The sequence below is a fragment of the Sciurus carolinensis genome, chromosome 17, assembly GCF_902686445.1.
Source record: "Sciurus carolinensis chromosome 17, mSciCar1.2, whole genome shotgun sequence".
Lineage (NCBI taxonomy): Eukaryota > Metazoa > Chordata > Mammalia > Rodentia > Sciuridae > Sciurus > Sciurus carolinensis.
The window spans coordinates 20,582,745-20,598,081 of NC_062229.1; the positions used below are offsets into that span (position 1 = coordinate 20,582,745).

Sequence of the window (15,337 nt, forward strand, 5' to 3'; positions counted from 1 at the left end):
CCAGCTGTTGAAGCTCAGGGTCAATATCACGGGGGTCCCATATGCGGACATAAGGTGTCCCTGGCGTGATAGGATTGGGAGGCCCCCCTCTGTGGTCTTCCCCCTATCAAATCAGAAGAAAATGTCAGCTTGCAGGCCATTTGGGTTTCCTGGGGGTCACCTGAACAGCATTCTTCAGGCTTCCCAATGTCATGAAAACCAAGAACCTGAGGGAAAAGTTGGGCATGGTGGCACCTGCCTGTAACCCAGCAACTAGGGAGGCTGAGGCAGGAGGATGGTGAATTCAAAACCAGCCTCATTAGTGAGGCCCCAAGCAACTTACTGAGATCCTGGGGTCAATCCCCAGTACCAAACAAACAAACAAACAAAAACAAGGACAGAGAAAGCATCACAGAGCAGAGGAGACCCCGGAGACGGGAATGCAGCACAGGATCCTGGGACAGAAAGGGCCTGGACTTGACTTAACTGATACAGCGTTGAGCTGGCATCAGTTTCTTAGTTTTGACAAAGGTTGGAGGTCAGGGAAGCTCTTCATTAGCACCAGGGGAAGCTGGTTGAGGGGAGGCGGGAGCTCCCTGGGGCATCTTCAAATTTTTCCACAATTTAGATTTATTCCAAAAGAAAAACGTTTGCAAAAACCCCTGTAGAAATCACAGCCTCGGGGACAGGTCCCCTGTGCCTCTCCTTCACTAGCAAAGCAATGAATTTTCTTTTTCCTTTTTCTCAAAACCCTGTCCTCGTTATTGGATTGGCATTGGGGACAAGGACCGAGCTTTCGGAACAACCTGGTGATGATGAGGGACAGTCGCGCCCCCTGGCTCCGCCTGGCGCTGTGGGCAGGGCCTGGGAAGCGGCAGTGGGCACGAGCCCAGCTCTTACTCCTGCCCTGCCGCTCCAGCCCTAGGGACAGAGCCCTGCTCATCGAAGCCAGCTCCCGGGGTCTGAGTGGACCACAAGCTGACAGCCCAACACGATGGAAATGAGTTCTCCAGTGGTTCTGGAGACCGGAAGTTCAAACCCAGCCGTCTGCAGGGCTGGATCCTTCCGCGCTCCGAGGGAAGCTGCTCAGGCCTTTCTCCTGGCTCCAGCAGCCCCGCGACCCTCCACACCCTTGGCTTGTGGCGGTGACGCGCCTGTGTCTGCCTCCATCTTCCCAGGGCCACCTTGCTTCTCTCGGTGATGTTTCCCATTTCAAAGATAACTGTCACCAACTTAGGGGACACCCTAAACCCAGGACGGGCAGATCCTGCATTCAATCAGACATCACATCTCCAAAAGTTACCCTCCCAGCTACGCGAAGGCTGGGACAGAGCGTCTCCATCTCTTCCCCCAAATTCAATCCCAGAAGCGTTCAGGGCACAGAGTCCACGTGCTGGACGGTCCCCCCAGATGCCCACCACCACCCACGTCTTCAGAGCCAGTTCCATCCTGACTTGTCTGACGGCAGTGACATAAGGGGACAAGTCTCCCTGCTCCTCAGCCAGTCCCACGGCTCAGCTCCCGAGAGCAGGTGGGGAAGCCGGGTATTCCCAGAACAGGCACAGGAAGAGCCATCCTGGAAGCCAGAGGAAGACAGCAAGCCCATACAGAGGCTCCAGTGTCACCAGAGCAAGCAGTGTCCTGGGGCGGGGTGTCAGAACTCTCCGACGCTCCCCCACCGGCGAAGGCCTGGAGAAACGCATCTGATCTGTTTGCGTGATTCTTCCCAGAGTGAGACAGAGCTGCCACAGGACCCAGCAATCCCACCCCTAGGGACAGACTCTGGAGAACTGAAGTCAGGGACCTGGATGGACACTTATATGCAGATGTTCATGGCAGGACGGGTCACAAAAGTCTGTCAAAAAGCAGCAACAACCAAGGCCTGTCCAGAGGTGACAGGATAAACAAGCAGCCACATGGTGGAACATTACTCAGTCATGAAAAGGAACAAATTACACAGTCCGTGACATGAATGCACAGGGAAAATGTAATACTGAGTGACAAACGCCAGACGCCAAAGGTCACGTGACGTTTAGTTCTATTGACATGAGGTGTCCAGAACAGGAGAGAGGGACAGGGACCAGCTCGGTGGCTGCCAGGGGTCGGCAGGAGGATGGGAGTGACTGCTGATGGAGACGGCGTCTCCTTTTGAGGTGACACAGATGCTGGACAGAGCTGGCGGTGCACAACGCGGGGCAGGTACTACACGCCACTGACTTGTGAAGTGAATTTCACCACGACAAAACAAATAACGAAAGTGAAAAAGTAAATCTGAAAGGTATTTAAGTCTCTTCGTTTTCCAGAGAATTATTTTCAGGTCCCCAGGAGTTCCCAATGAGCGGTCTCGGAAGATGTGAAACTTTACAAAGAAGCCTTCGGGACGTCCTCCCAACGCGGCTGGTGCGCAGCTCCCACCCTTCTCCCAGCAGCCCCGCCCCTTTCCCAGAAGCCCCGCCCCTCTCCCAGACAGCCCCGCCCCTCTCCCAGCAGATCCGCCCCTTCTCCCAGAAGCCTCGCCCCTTCTTCCAGAAGCCCCGCCCCTCTCCCGGCAGTTCCGCCCCTTCTCCCTGCTGTCCTCCCAGCCACAGCTCTGCACCAGGAAGGTGCAGATCATGATCCCATCACAGCACAAGGCCATTACTATCCCCGCCCTGATCCAGCACCACCAGCCATCAGGACGAAGCAACCCCTCGCTCCAGGTCGAGGTCGTTCACCAGGGAAGGGACGGAGTCGGATTCAGACAAGGGCCGTGTCAGAGCCTCTCCCGGGGCTGCTGGCAAGAAACCAAAGGCAGCGGCCGCCTCCCCTGCAGGGGTCTCTGTGCAGGCTTGTTATCTACAGAGGGAGGGTCCACCTGTCCCCGAAGTTGGAAGGCAAGCGGGGGACCGCCCGACTCCAGGAAGAGCCCTGGGTGCCCACACTCACCTATGATCACTGGCTCTGCCAGTAAAGCCAGACACCTCAGGGCACCTGGCACCTGAGCGCAGGGCCCAGGGCCACCTTGAAGCAGGCCCCTCTGGCTGGAAGGGCATGTCAGGGAGCCCCGTGGATCTGATCAGAGGGGACGTTGCAGGTAACTGCTGAAGACTGAGGCCGGCAGAGGGGAGGGCGTCGCTGCGCTTTTCTGAACTGTGAGTTAGGATGGCCCCTGGGCCCCAGAGGCTCCACGGAGTTATACTTTAGTCCCCCTTGTCCTTAGCTTTGCTTCCTCTAGTTTCAGTTACTCACTGCCAACTGGGGTTCCAAAATACCAAACCGAAAATTCCAGAAATCATTGTTAGCTGTTCTCCGTAACCTGAGAAAACCTCACATGGCCCCGCTCGGTGACCGGCGTTTCCACGCTGTACGTGCGGCGAGCCTACTGGCCACCTCCCAGTCATCCTGGCTATCAGATCCACTGTCGCTGCACCGCAGGGCTTGTGCTCAAGTGGCCTTGGCATAGTCGCCTGACACGGCGTCACAGAGCCGACATCACCCTCCTCGTCTCATCTCATCACGAGTGTGTCATCTCACATTGTCCCAAGGAGGGCGAGTGTGATCCCAGACGTTTTGAGAGAGAGAGAGAGAGAGAGAGACCACACTTACAAACTTCTGCAGCAGTGTGCTATTGTAAGTGCTCTGTGACTCTCACTGTGCCTGACTTCTAAGTTGAACTTAGGAATGTATGTATAGAAGCAACTGTGTGTGTGTGTGTGTGTGTGTGTGTGTCTCCGTACATTTGTGGTTTCAGGCATCCGCGGGTCTTGGAATGTATCCCCTGCAGATAAAAGGAAATGATTATTCTCTCTCTCTTTTGATTTTTGGGTGGGGGGTACCGGGGATTGAACTCAGGGGCACTCGACCACTGAGCCACATCCCCCGTCCTAATTCATATTTTATTTGGAGACAGGGTCTCCCTGAGTTGCTTAGTACCTTGTTGTTGCTGAGGCTGGCTTTGAACTCTTGATCTTCCTGCCTCAGCCTCTCCAGCCGCTGGGATTACAGGTGGGAAATGATTATTCTTTGAGGCAGCCTAAGTCCAACAGCAGGTGTACTGATGATCCAGTTGTGGTCCTTCCATCTGGTGGAATGCTACTGTGCAGTGAAAAGGAATGAGCAATTGATCAATGCAGCAACACAGAAAAACCTCCAGTTTCGTAGAAGAAGACAGATGCAGAGGCCCCCCTGTATGACCACATCTATAGAAAATACCCACAGAAGGCAAATCTTTAGTTTCAGAAAGTAGAGCAGAGGTTGCTGGGGCAGGTTGGGCTGCAGAGGGGCAGGAGGGATCTCGGGTGGGGAAGTTCTGAAGCTGGATGGTGGCGATTGCATAACTTGGTAAATTTTACGGTCTGTACATGATCGCTCAGTAACTCTGCAACAAAAATACAACAAAACGAGGTGCCCTGGGCCCCGATGACTGGCCAATTACCTAATAAAAACATGTAAGCGAGAACTTGAAATCCCTCCCGCTGAACTGTGCGGGGACCACTGGGTGCACAAGAGGCCCCAACGCTGGTGACCTCGCTCTGCGACCTGCAGGACGTCTTCAGAGTCCTGGCTCCTGAAGGAGACCTCTCAGCGTCCCAAGGTTCCCGAAGCTTCTTTCCCAGCTCCCCGGTCCCAGCAGGGTCGCTGCTCGCTCGAGGCAGCCGTGACCCGGGGAGGCCACCTGGACTCTGGAGACTGAGGTCGGCTCTGTTCCCCCCACTTCCCTGTGCCTGCAGCTTAAGTTCTCTACCTTCTAGCCAGAGAGACCATATTCCTTCTCTGTGGATCATATGGTCTCTTGAAATGACTCAGCCCCATTGTTCTGCTGTTCTCCCAGGAGAGTGGACACAGGCCAGCCACCTGTGCACAGGGTGTGGTTGGGTGGTGATAAAAATGTACCTACGTGGGCTGCAGTTTGATCTTCACATGCTGCTTCTGTCTCCCAGAGAACTGCTCTTCTTTTTACTCTTTTCAATCATTCACACGGCTTGTGGTGGTGCTTGGTTGTGAGACGACTCCAGCCAGCCTCCCGCCCCAGCCTCCCGCCCCAGCCTCCCGGGTAGCTGCTGCACCGGCGCACACGCTGGGCCTGACCTCCCACCCTTCACCAAGGCAAAAGCGACGTTCAGCTCCTGGGCGGAACGAAAACCGCAAAGGCCACGCTCCGTGTGACTCCATTCCTATGAAATGTCCCGGACAGGCAAATCCAGAGACCCAGAGAGGTGACTGGTGGTTACCAGGGCCAGAGAGAGGCCAGATGGGGTGTGGCTGCTGGGGACCAGGGCGCCTCTGCGGGTGATGAAATGTCCTGGAACTCGACAGAAGCACAGGTTGCACAACACCACGGTGGTTCTAAATGTCACCAGAGCGTGCAGTCATCCGTTATTTTATTCCACTGGTGCTGGGGTGGACAGGGCCTCACGCAGGGCAGGCAGGAGCTCTCCCACGGGGCCACCACCCCGGCCAGAGCTGTGCCCTTGGAAACGGTCGACTTTAGGTGGCACGAATCTTGTCTCAAAACCATACACGCCTGCCCATGTGCGGGGTGGACACCGCGGCACGCCCGCAGCCAGGAGCCAGATCTACCTGCACCTGCTCGAGGAATGAAGGCCCCCGTCCAGGAAAAGCCCGCCGCACACAGCAGGGGACTATGGTGCCCCTGCCACGCCGAGAAGCTGAAGTTCAAAAACAGCGCCATCCACCCACGGTCACTGTGCTGCACGTGGAGGAAGCCAGGACCTGGCCGGGGGCTCCGGCCACCCACTGGACGCACCTGCTGTCAAGATGAAAGGAGAAAACACCACAGTGCAGGGCCCGGCATACAGTAGGTGCTCAGTAAACACTGCTCCCGCCCTCTTCTGCCCCGGGTGTCGAGCAGACAGGCCTGGCTGGTGGGACCCAGGGGGGTCAGCCCAGTGCTGTCCCCGTCCCCATGCCACCACAGGCCACCACTTCCTCGTTCACAGAGCTACAAGTCCAGAGGCAACGGTGAGGCCAATCAGAAAGCGGCTTCTCTCACTGAGCTGCACCTGGACCTCAGCGCGGGCAGCGGTGACCAGACCCAGAAGCCCATTTGCCGGGGGCATCCGGACCTCGCTCCAACTCCGGGAGCGAATGGAGGTGTGCCGACCTCCGCAGAACCCCGGCTGCCCCGCCAGGGGACTGCGCTTCCTGCAGCGCATGGCGACTTGCCTCCTGTAGCATTCCCGCCTGCTCCTGGGAGGCGGCCGAGCCCGCACAGCGGCTGCTGGGAGCAAAACAGCTGTGGAGCGAAAGACGCGTGGACGCCAGAGGAAGAGGCCAGAGAGCGGAAGCCGCCAGATGCGGCCAGGGCCCAGCGCGGGGAGACCGCAAGCTCTCTGCGGCCACGGCCGGGCCTGGGCTTCCTAGCTCCTCCTCGGCGCTCTCCTGGCTCAGAGGAGAGACTTCTGATTCACAAGTCGCCCGAGCCCTGAGACCGCAGCCCACCGTCTGCGCTGACAGACATCACCAGCCAATCACACAGACAGGACCCGTCCACCACAGGCTCCCCAGTGCTGAGCCTCCACGCGGCCGCGAAGCCTGGGGTGGAGGGCCCAAAGCAGCTACCGTCACGCAGCACATCGCGACATCTCCAAGCGCAGTGGGCCACAGAGAAGACCACGGTTCCCTAAGATTAAAATGGTGCTGCAAATTCCTACCGCACAGTGACACCCGGAGTCAGCTACGCTGGAGGCCGAGGCAGGAGGACCACTCTGCCCTGGATCTTGAAGCCAGCCTGCGCCACCTGGCGAGACCCCATTGCACACACAGCTATACCCAGGCCCTGCAGGCTCGGCTCCGCCACGTCCCCTGCTGTTTCAGACTGCGCTCCTCCCGCTTATAAAACAGCGCTCGCCAGGTGGGGCCGTGGCCGGGGGAGGCCCAGGTTCCACCCCAGCCTGCAAAGCGAAGCCCTCGGTAGAGGGTTTGTCATGTGACGCCAGCCGCTGACCTGCACCGCTGGGTCTGGGCGAGGCCAGACGGTCAGGCCACGGCACTGCCAGGTCACACCTCTGAGGACCCCTCCGTCCTGTAAGCCAGGTGTGACGAAGAACCACCTGTCCCCTTGGTCTAGAGCAGGAGAGGATGAGGGGCCGTGGGCACAGGGGTCACCAGCAAGAGCACAAAGTTCCTACTGTGAGGGGACATGGGACAGAGACTCGTGCTGGTGCCTCCCCTTGAGGACCTGACCAGTGACGCTGAGGGACAAAGGGACACCTCCGTGCACGTACACCCAGCACCCCCACTGCACAACAGGCCCTGTCACCCTCGGAGACCAGCTTGTTCTCCCTGCTCGGCGGCCAGCAAGGCCACAGCGGCTCGGAGCCTCGCCCAGGGAAGTCACGGAGCGGGGCCGGGCTGGGCAGGCCCCTCCGAGCCTGGGCTCCTTCGCCAACACCGGCACCGCCTGGGACCACACAGGGACGTGCACCTGCCTGGGTGGGTGTGGTCTGGAGAGCAGGCTGATGGGATGGAAGCGCGAGAGGGCGCTGCTCCAGCCCCCCAGACCCCAGGCTGCCTCTCCCGGGGTGAGAGGTCCAACACCTGGAGCTCCCGACTGGCTCAACAGTCCGTCCTCACAATCGAGTAGCAATTATTCTTGAGCATCAACACGTGCCATCTCAAAGCTTCCCAAGGCAACTGAGGCTCAGAGAGGTCGAGTGGTTTGCCTAAAGTCACACAGCCAAAGCGGCCACCGAAGTTCAAGTTTCTTTTCACACATTGGTGGCTTCCGCACTGGCGAGGCTCTCTGCCGATGTGCCTCACACTGCCGCAGTCCTTGGTGGGGTGGGGGTGGCCATGATCTTTACACCGCTTTTGTTTCAACACCAGGTGGGCCCAGGGGAGATGGAGATGAGTCAAGAGGGGACCCTGCCAGTCTGGAGAGGAAGCCCAGCGGAGAGTGGCTGTTAGCAGGAGGTATGAGTCTCCTGTGGCTGCTACAACAAAGCCCGAGGAAAGTATTCTCTCGCAGCTCCGAGGGCCAGAGCTGGGAACGGAGGTGTGAGTAGGGCTGATTTCCACGGAGGTTCTCAGGGAGGCTGTCCGGGCCCCCTCCTGCCTTCTGGCGGCAGGAGTGACAGCAGCCCTCCCCGTTCCTTGGGCGTGACTACCCTACTGCAGTCTCGGCCGGGGTGTCCACCTGGCCTTCTTCTCTGGCTCTTCTCGTATCAGGACACTTGTGAGGTTTAGGGCTCAGTCTAGTCCAGTGGTCTCCTCTCAAGGCCTGACTGCATCTGCAAAGGTGCCTTTCCAAACGAGGGCCTCTTCACAGTACCCGGGACTGGGATGTGCACATTCCAGGGGCAACACTGAAGCCATTACCCAAGGGGACAGCACAAGTCGGGGGGACGCCAGGCCAAGGGAGGCAAGTGGAGAATCCTGCAGGAGGGGCCCGCCACTAACCTGCTCACTCGTGAATCCAGGGGACGTTTGCTGAGCACCTACTGTGTGCTGTTGAGCACCTACTGTGTGCTGTTGAGCACGGGGATCCAAGGCACACCTGGCTCGTGCGCTCCTGCCACTCATTCAACCGTGGGGGAGACAGAGGAAAAGCAAAAACAGCCACCAACAGGGAACTAACCCCATTGGCAGCTAACCAAAACAGGGACAGGTGCTGGTCACCCTCCTTAGCCACCAGTTCTGCAGCCACAGGTTCAAGCAACCACGAATGGAGGCTATTTGGGGAGAAAAATGCATCTGTACCAAACACATTCAGACTGTTTTCTGGCAGGCCATATAGCACAGCTCGTAGAGTGCCAGCCTCTCATGCTGGAGGCCCGGGTTCGAGTCCCCAGCACTCCGGGGTTCTGCAAATAACAAACGAAACCAGACTGTTTTCTGGCCATCTTTTCCTAAACAATACAGGAGGACAACTACTCGCTAACTGTTATGCTAATATAGCATTTGCATCTTATTAGGTCTTGTGGTAGATTCTATGCAAATGCTGTGTCATTTTATGATAGGCACCTGAGCATCCTTAGATTTGGGGGCTCAAGGATACAGAGGGAAGATGTATTATTGTCTGCATTTCATGGATGGTAAAGCAATCCCAGAGAGGCAAAGTCACTTGCTCAAGGTCACACAGTGGCAAAGGCGGACTCTCAACAGCCACGCGAGCGCCTTTTCACTCCACTTGAAGCCCTGGCCACCCAGCCCTGCCGGCAAGGCTGCAGAGGGGCTCCCACCTGCTCTGGCGCAGCCTGGCCCTGGGCACCTCTGGGTTTACCAGCGAGTGTTTGCTGAATACACATTTGAATAGATCACGGTGAGGGGCCGCTGTGGTTCCTTCCAGCTGGGAGGTGCAGGATCACGGGTCCCAGAGGGCTTCCTCAGTCCCTGTGTTGTGCCAGGTCACATCCCTGCCACAGCCCAGGGGTCCAGCTACTGTTGGTGGCAAAGCCTTTCCAGCCCCAGAGACAGCAAAGCAAAGGAAAGAACAGAAGGCCAGGGAGTCCCCCAGGACCCAGCCACAGAACCCATTGTTCACATCTGCGAAGGACCTCCCTGCCCAGGCCCTAGCTTGCCCCCCACTCCAGCCTGCACCCCTGCTGCCCCCACCTGACCAACACCGGGCTCTGAGAAGGCTCAGAGCCCATTCCTGCAGGGGCTGAGAGGCTGGGCTTCCAGGGCAGAAGCTGTGTCCACTGCCGCCACCCAACTCCTGTTACCCTTAAAATGCTCTCCCTCTGATGTCCACGTGGCTCCCCGTCACCCCCTGAAGACCTGGACTCACCTACCAAGTCCTGCCTTAGAGTCGGAATTTCACACCTCCCCGACACTGCCAAGTACTTCCTCTTCCCTTCCACTTCAGTTTTCTTTTTGTCCCTATTGGGGCCAATTAACAATAGGTGTTAATTTATGTTCCCTTCCCCCCTCTTCTACTACAGTGGAAGTCCCTAAGGGTGGGAACTTTGTCCATCTGTTGAGGGCTGTGTCCCAGTGTCCATGCAGGGCTGACTGGAGTAAGGACAGGGTAACAGTAGCTTCCCAACAGGGCCATGGCCCTCTGCAGATGTCCCACCCTGGCCCATGCTGCCGCTGCCGGAGGAGAGACTGCTACCCTGTCCCGAGTTGCTTCACTTGGCCTGTCAGTGAAGGCACCGGGCCGGCGTGTCTGCCCGACCTCCCGCCTCTCACAGCCGCCCCTGCCTCGGTTTCTCCACGCTTGTGGGGCTCACCTGGGTGTGTGTGTGTGCGCGTGCGCGCGTGTGCGTGCGTGTCGGGGCAGCGTCCCGAGGACCTAACATCTCTTGCTGTTATCACATCAGGTCTTTTACAGGGGGTGGGCCTGCAGCAGATGAGGGGCCAGTGGACCATCCCCATTCATTTGGGGATCCCAGTCTTCCCTGCCCTTTAGGATTCTGGGGACCCCTCTGAGGCTGAGGCCCACCTCCCCTTCCCTCACGGAATCCCGGGGAGCCTCCAAGCCTGGTATCCCCCTAAGGAGTTCCGGGGAGACCCGGGCCTCCCCCGCCGCAGGGCCCTTGCGCGGGCGGGAGCCGCGGGGCGCTGGGGGATCCCTGGGCGTCACGCTGCTGTTGTGCAGCGCGTGTTGACGCCGTCGCCCGGGAGACGGCCGGGGGCGGGCCCGGGCGGGGGGCGCGGCCTGGCGGCGCGCGAGGGGGCCGGACCCTGCGTGCAGGGCCCCGGCGGCCGCAGTGGCCAAGGCTGCCGCCGCCCGCCGGCTTATATACCGCGGCTAAATTTAGGCTGCGCCCGGAGCTCGTCCCCATCCGGGACGCGTTTCCGCCGCCGCCGCCTTGGCCCGGCCCCCGCGCGCGCCGCGCCTATAAGGCCTGGGCGGGCCGGGCCGCGGCCCACAGAGCCGTCCCCTCCCGCCCTCGCCCCGGCCATCCTCTCGCCGGTGTCCCCAGCCCGCGTTCGCCCCGGGTCCCAGCCATGACGCTGAGCGAACCCATCCTGCCGTCCTTCTCCACCTTCGCCAGTCCGTGCCGCGAGCGCGGCCTCCAGGAGGTGAGGGCGGCGGGGACCGCGGGCGGCGGGCTCCGGAGGTAGAACGTAGGCTGCGGGGGACAGAATGTGAGGGCGGAAAGTGCGGGCTCCAGGCGGCCGAGCGCGGGCGGCGGGGAGCGCGGGCTCCAGGTGGCAGAACACGGGCGGCGGGGCGGCCGCGTCGGCCCCAAGCCCTTCGCGCGCTCACGCTCGCGCCCTGTTGCCCTGTCGCCCGCAGCGCTGGCAGCGCACCGAACCCGAGGCCGGCGGTGCCGACGACGACCTCAACAGCGTGCTGGACTTCATCCTGTCCATGGGGCTGGACGGCCTGGGCGCTGAGGCCGCCCCGGAGCCGCCGCCGCCGCCGCCGCCGCCCGCGTTCTACTACCCCGAACCCGGCGCGCCACCGCCCTACGGCGCCCCCACGGGCGGCCTTGTGTCCGAGCTGCTGCGGCCGGAGCTGGACGCGCCCTCGGGCCCCGCGCTGCACGGCCGCTTCCTACTTGCGCCGCCCGGACGGCTGGTCAAGTCCGAGCCCCCCGAGGTGGACGGCGGCGGTGGCTACGGCTGCGCGCCCGGCCTGACCCGCGGGCCGAGGGGCCTCAAGCGCGAGGGCGCCCCGGGCCCGGCAGCCGCGTGCATGCGAGGCCCCGGAGGCCGACCCCCACCGCCACCCGACACGCCGCCGCTCAGCCCCGATGGCCCCGCGCGCCTGCAGGCACCTGGCCCGCGCGCCGCCTTCCCGCCACCTTTTGGGGGCCCCGGCTTTGGCGCGCCAGGTCCGGGGCTGCACTATGGGCCACCTGCGCCCGCCGCCTTCGGGCTCTTCGACGACGCGGCCGCCGCCGCAGCCGCCCTGGGCCTGGCACCACCCGCCGCTCGTGGTCTGCTCACACCCCCCGCGTCCCCGCTGGAGCTGCTGGAGGCCAAGCCCAAGCGCGGTCGCCGCTCCTGGCCGCGCAAGCGCACAGCCACCCACACCTGCAGCTACGCGGGCTGCGGCAAGACGTACACCAAGAGCTCGCATCTCAAGGCGCACCTGCGCACGCACACAGGTGGGTCCCGGGGTGTCAGGACCGAGCGGGCGGGGCGCCTGGCAAGAGAGGCCCTGGGAACCCCGGGGTCCAAGGCTCAGATTTGGGGTGGGGGCGCACACTTCGGAATCCTCCTTAAGGGGCGCGGCCCGGGAGCTGGGGAGCGGGGCAAAAGCTTACCGCCGGGCCGGGCAGGGCGCTTCAGGAGGCTGGGGAGGGGCGTCACACTTAGGAAACGTCGTGGGGCGGGGTAGGGGGACTGCCTCGGGACGTTGGGGTGGGACAGAGTGCACACTTAAGGTTCACCAGGGTCGGGGCGTAGGAAGCTGGGGAGAGGGTGTGCTCTCGGCACTGCACAGTGCCGTCTGCTGCCTCAGAATGTTGGGGTGGGGGTGCACGCCTAAGTCCCCTCTGGGGACGAGGCTCAGGATCTTCAGAAAGGTAGGCTCGTGGGAAGCCTAGAGGGATCCTGCGCTAGGAAGCTGGCGAGCAGGGGCGCGCTGGGAACCCTCCGGAGGGCGTGGCTTGAAACGCTGGGAGAGGGCATTGCGCTCTGGACTCCCGGGTGAGGATCGCAGAGGTGGGGGACCTGCGTGCTGAGATTCCCGCGGGTTCAGAACGTCCGGGCAGGCGTTGACCCTGGTTAGCCCAGGGCGCACGCCGGAGTGGTCACTACGGTGCTGCCCACTGCGTCCGGGAGGGAACCCGAGGCTGACTCCTGTGCCCTCCCCACAGGTGAGAAGCCCTACCACTGCAACTGGGACGGCTGTGGCTGGAAGTTCGCGCGCTCAGACGAGCTCACGCGCCACTACCGCAAGCACACGGGCCACCGGCCCTTCCAGTGCCACCTGTGCGACCGCGCCTTCTCGCGCTCCGACCACCTGGCGCTGCACATGAAGCGACACATGTAGCCGGGCTACCCGGCCTACCCGTGCTCGGCCGTGGCGGGTCCCACGGGCCGGGTATGGCCCCCACAAACTGTGACTGGTATTTATTGGACCCTGAGGACCGGGCTGGGCAGTGTGGCCACGGAGGGGCTTCAGTCGCTGCCCCATGACAATGACAACGCCACCACCCCGGCTCCTATCCGTGACTAAAGACCCGGTGGGAGAAGGCACAATCCTCTTTCCTCCGACGAGTTTTGTTTTTTCAAAATGGTGCAATAATTAAGTGTCGTCTTCCCGCCCCCGGGTCCACACTAGAGGATCGAGGCTTGACGCCTTGTGAGAAGTAACAGCCCTCATTTGTACTGTCTGATATTTTTTATAATATTGTACATAGTGACTGTGACAGATATTGTATTACTGTAAATAAGGGAGACAGGCAGGCATTTGGGCTGCCTGGCAGTTTTTATAAGACTTTTGCTGTTTTTTTTTTTTTTTTTTAATTAAAAAGAAAAGTTTTGCATCTTTTGAAAAATCACAGGACTGGTCTGGGTTTTGGAATCTGGGGACACTTGGGAGGGGATGAGGGGGAGCAGACGGCTCTGGCAGAGGCACCGTGCAAAGTGGGTCCTGTCCCTACTGGCTCCAAGATTGCCAGCTGCGGCACCCAGCTGCCAGGAACCTGTGGGTTTTTCTATAAATTTAAACACTGCACTTTAGGACTGAGGGTGGGTTATTTTAAGGTTGTTCCTTGAGCCATAAATGCCTCTTTTTCCCCAGAGCTGGGGAAAGTGCTGGCCCTATTGACGTGGCCTCCTTCTGGGCCCAAAAAAGCTTTACCTTTTTCTGGAAGTTTCTGAGGTTTAGCCAAAGTTCTGGAGTGTGCAAACTTTTTTTTTTTTTTTTTTTTTTTTTTTTCCTAAGGGGCGTGTAAACTGCTGGCTCACTGTGCCTTTTACTAGTCTCGCCTTTTTAGCCAGACTTCTTTCAGATGACTTCCCCAATCTGCTAGAAAACAGTGAAGGCTAACTTTGTGGACCACGCAGGGAGCTGTTTTCCAGATGAGGAAACTGAGACCCAGAGAGAGCAAGCTGTGGAGTGGTGGGAGTAGGGTGCGGGTCTGCTCCATGTGCCTCTCGAGGGTCCCTGAACGCACTAGAGAAAGTTGGTGGCTTTTTGCAGTGCCCCGCCTGTGACTTACATCAAAAGGTTATGAGACCCTCCCCTGTAGGTTCCCTGGTGTGAAAAATTCATGGCAGACAGCAAACGCCCTGCCTTGATGGTGGGAAGTGACTAGTCCAGTGATCTACCTCGTAAGCGAGGGGACACCTCTGCACCCCACCCCAAATATCTCACTTGGGTGACAAGGTGCTTGGGCCCTGAAAGCTTCCCCTGCCACCCCTGTCTTCCCCTTCTCGGGGGCCCTGGGTAACCATGGCCACTCACAATTGCACAAGTTGTTTCCAGAAAGTGAAAATAGCTGGTAAGCAGAGCCTGTTTTAAAACACTCTCACCCTGTTGCTTGCGACAGAGGCTGGGATTTCCTCCCTCCCTCCGTCCCTCCCTCCATCCTTCCTCCCCCGGGGCACAGCAGCCCTGGAAACAGCTGAGAGCTGTTTGGTAATCCACGAAAAGCAGAAACGGGAGATGACAATCTGATTCATCTTTCGAGAGTAAATACCCGGCTCGCTTCCGCTGCTGAAGGGCGTGAGTGTTTTTGAGCCCGAGGTGCCCTTCTGCAACTTCTGCAAAACTGCTCCGAGCACATGGTGGCCCCCGCCCCGGGACCTGGCCCTCCCTGCTCAGCACCAGGCTCTGCGCAGAGAAGAGTGGTGGCTTATAGGTGCAGCTATTATTCTTGCTTGTTCCAAGACACCTGCCAGATTCCCACCCCCCACCCCCCGGGGCCAGGAGAGGGGGACAGTGGTCACACAACGGACACGGCTGGGTTTCCATCTCCTGCATGCGTCCAACAGATAGCTCAGAAAGTGTCACCCCCGCAGGCCTGGCTGTATGTCTCAGCCAGTGACACTGGTCCCAGCAGGGCTGGGTCCCACTGACCGATCCAGAAGTGCCCTGCATGACTTTCCTGCCTGATTCTGAAATCCAAATACAACTTCTGCCGCATGTCCTCAGCCTGGGCCGCCTGGGCCTGGACACAGTTTGAGTTGTCACAATTTGGGGTTCCTGCTGGCATCTGGTGAGGCCAAGCCAGGGATGCTGCTAAATGTCCTGGGATACCCAAGGCCGTCCCTGTCACAGGTGGACCCGGTCCCAAGTGTCAGCGACTGGGGCTGGAAACCCTGGTCTTGGTCCCAGAAGATACTGTTCATCTGCAGGGGTGCAGCCCCATTTCAGTGGACGGTGCCACCCAGAGAAAAGAGCAGGGAAGCTGCCCTGTAGCTCCTGGCACCCTTAGGAGAATCTACAGCACCCGACGGGCAGCCACACCCCTTTAGAAAATGTCAAATATTAAGAGACAGAATTGCA

At 59.8% G+C, this 15,337-nt stretch overlaps 1 protein-coding gene and 1 long non-coding RNA gene across 8 annotated transcripts; one reads left to right on the forward strand and one right to left on the reverse strand.

Annotated features, from left to right (window-relative positions):
* Window positions 1–2,529: 2,529 nt before the first annotated feature.
* LOC124969299 (uncharacterized) lies at window positions 2,530–10,622 on the reverse strand. 7 transcript variants are annotated; one of them, XR_007105954.1, is made up of 4 exons: window positions 10,155–10,622; window positions 9,714–9,801; window positions 3,892–4,050; window positions 2,530–3,736 (listed from the first exon to the last, which is right to left on the reverse strand). It is a non-coding gene; the product is annotated as an uncharacterized LOC124969299 (long non-coding RNA). The 7 variants fall into 7 exon arrangements; XR_007105953.1 differs by having other exon boundaries at window positions 3,892–4,053; XR_007105952.1 differs by having other exon boundaries at window positions 9,710–9,801.
* Window positions 10,623–10,784: 162 nt separating this feature from the next.
* Window positions 10,785–13,375, forward strand: Klf2 (KLF transcription factor 2). The gene is made up of 3 exons (XM_047532193.1): window positions 10,785–10,950; window positions 11,168–11,984; window positions 12,699–13,375. The coding sequence occupies exons 1-3, from the start codon at window positions 10,876–10,878 to the stop codon at window positions 12,872–12,874; spliced, it is 1,068 nt and encodes a 355-aa protein (XP_047388149.1). The 5' UTR covers window positions 10,785–10,875; the 3' UTR covers window positions 12,875–13,375.
* Window positions 13,376–15,337: the final 1,962 nt, after the last annotated feature.

What these genes read in the sequence shown, in the direction of transcription:
- Klf2 (XM_047532193.1), top strand. Translation starts at nt 10,876, where the DNA reads ATGACGCTGAGCGAACCCATCCTGCCGTCCTTCTCCACCTTCGCCAGT. An exon ending in GCGAGCGCGGCCTCCAGGAG is followed by an intron (nt 10,951 to 11,167) that starts GTGAGGGCGGCG and finishes TGTCGCCCGCAG; the next exon opens with CGCTGGCAGCGCACCGAACC. An exon ending in GCACCTGCGCACGCACACAG is followed by an intron (nt 11,985 to 12,698) that starts GTGGGTCCCGGG and finishes CCCTCCCCACAG; the next exon opens with GTGAGAAGCCCTACCACTGC.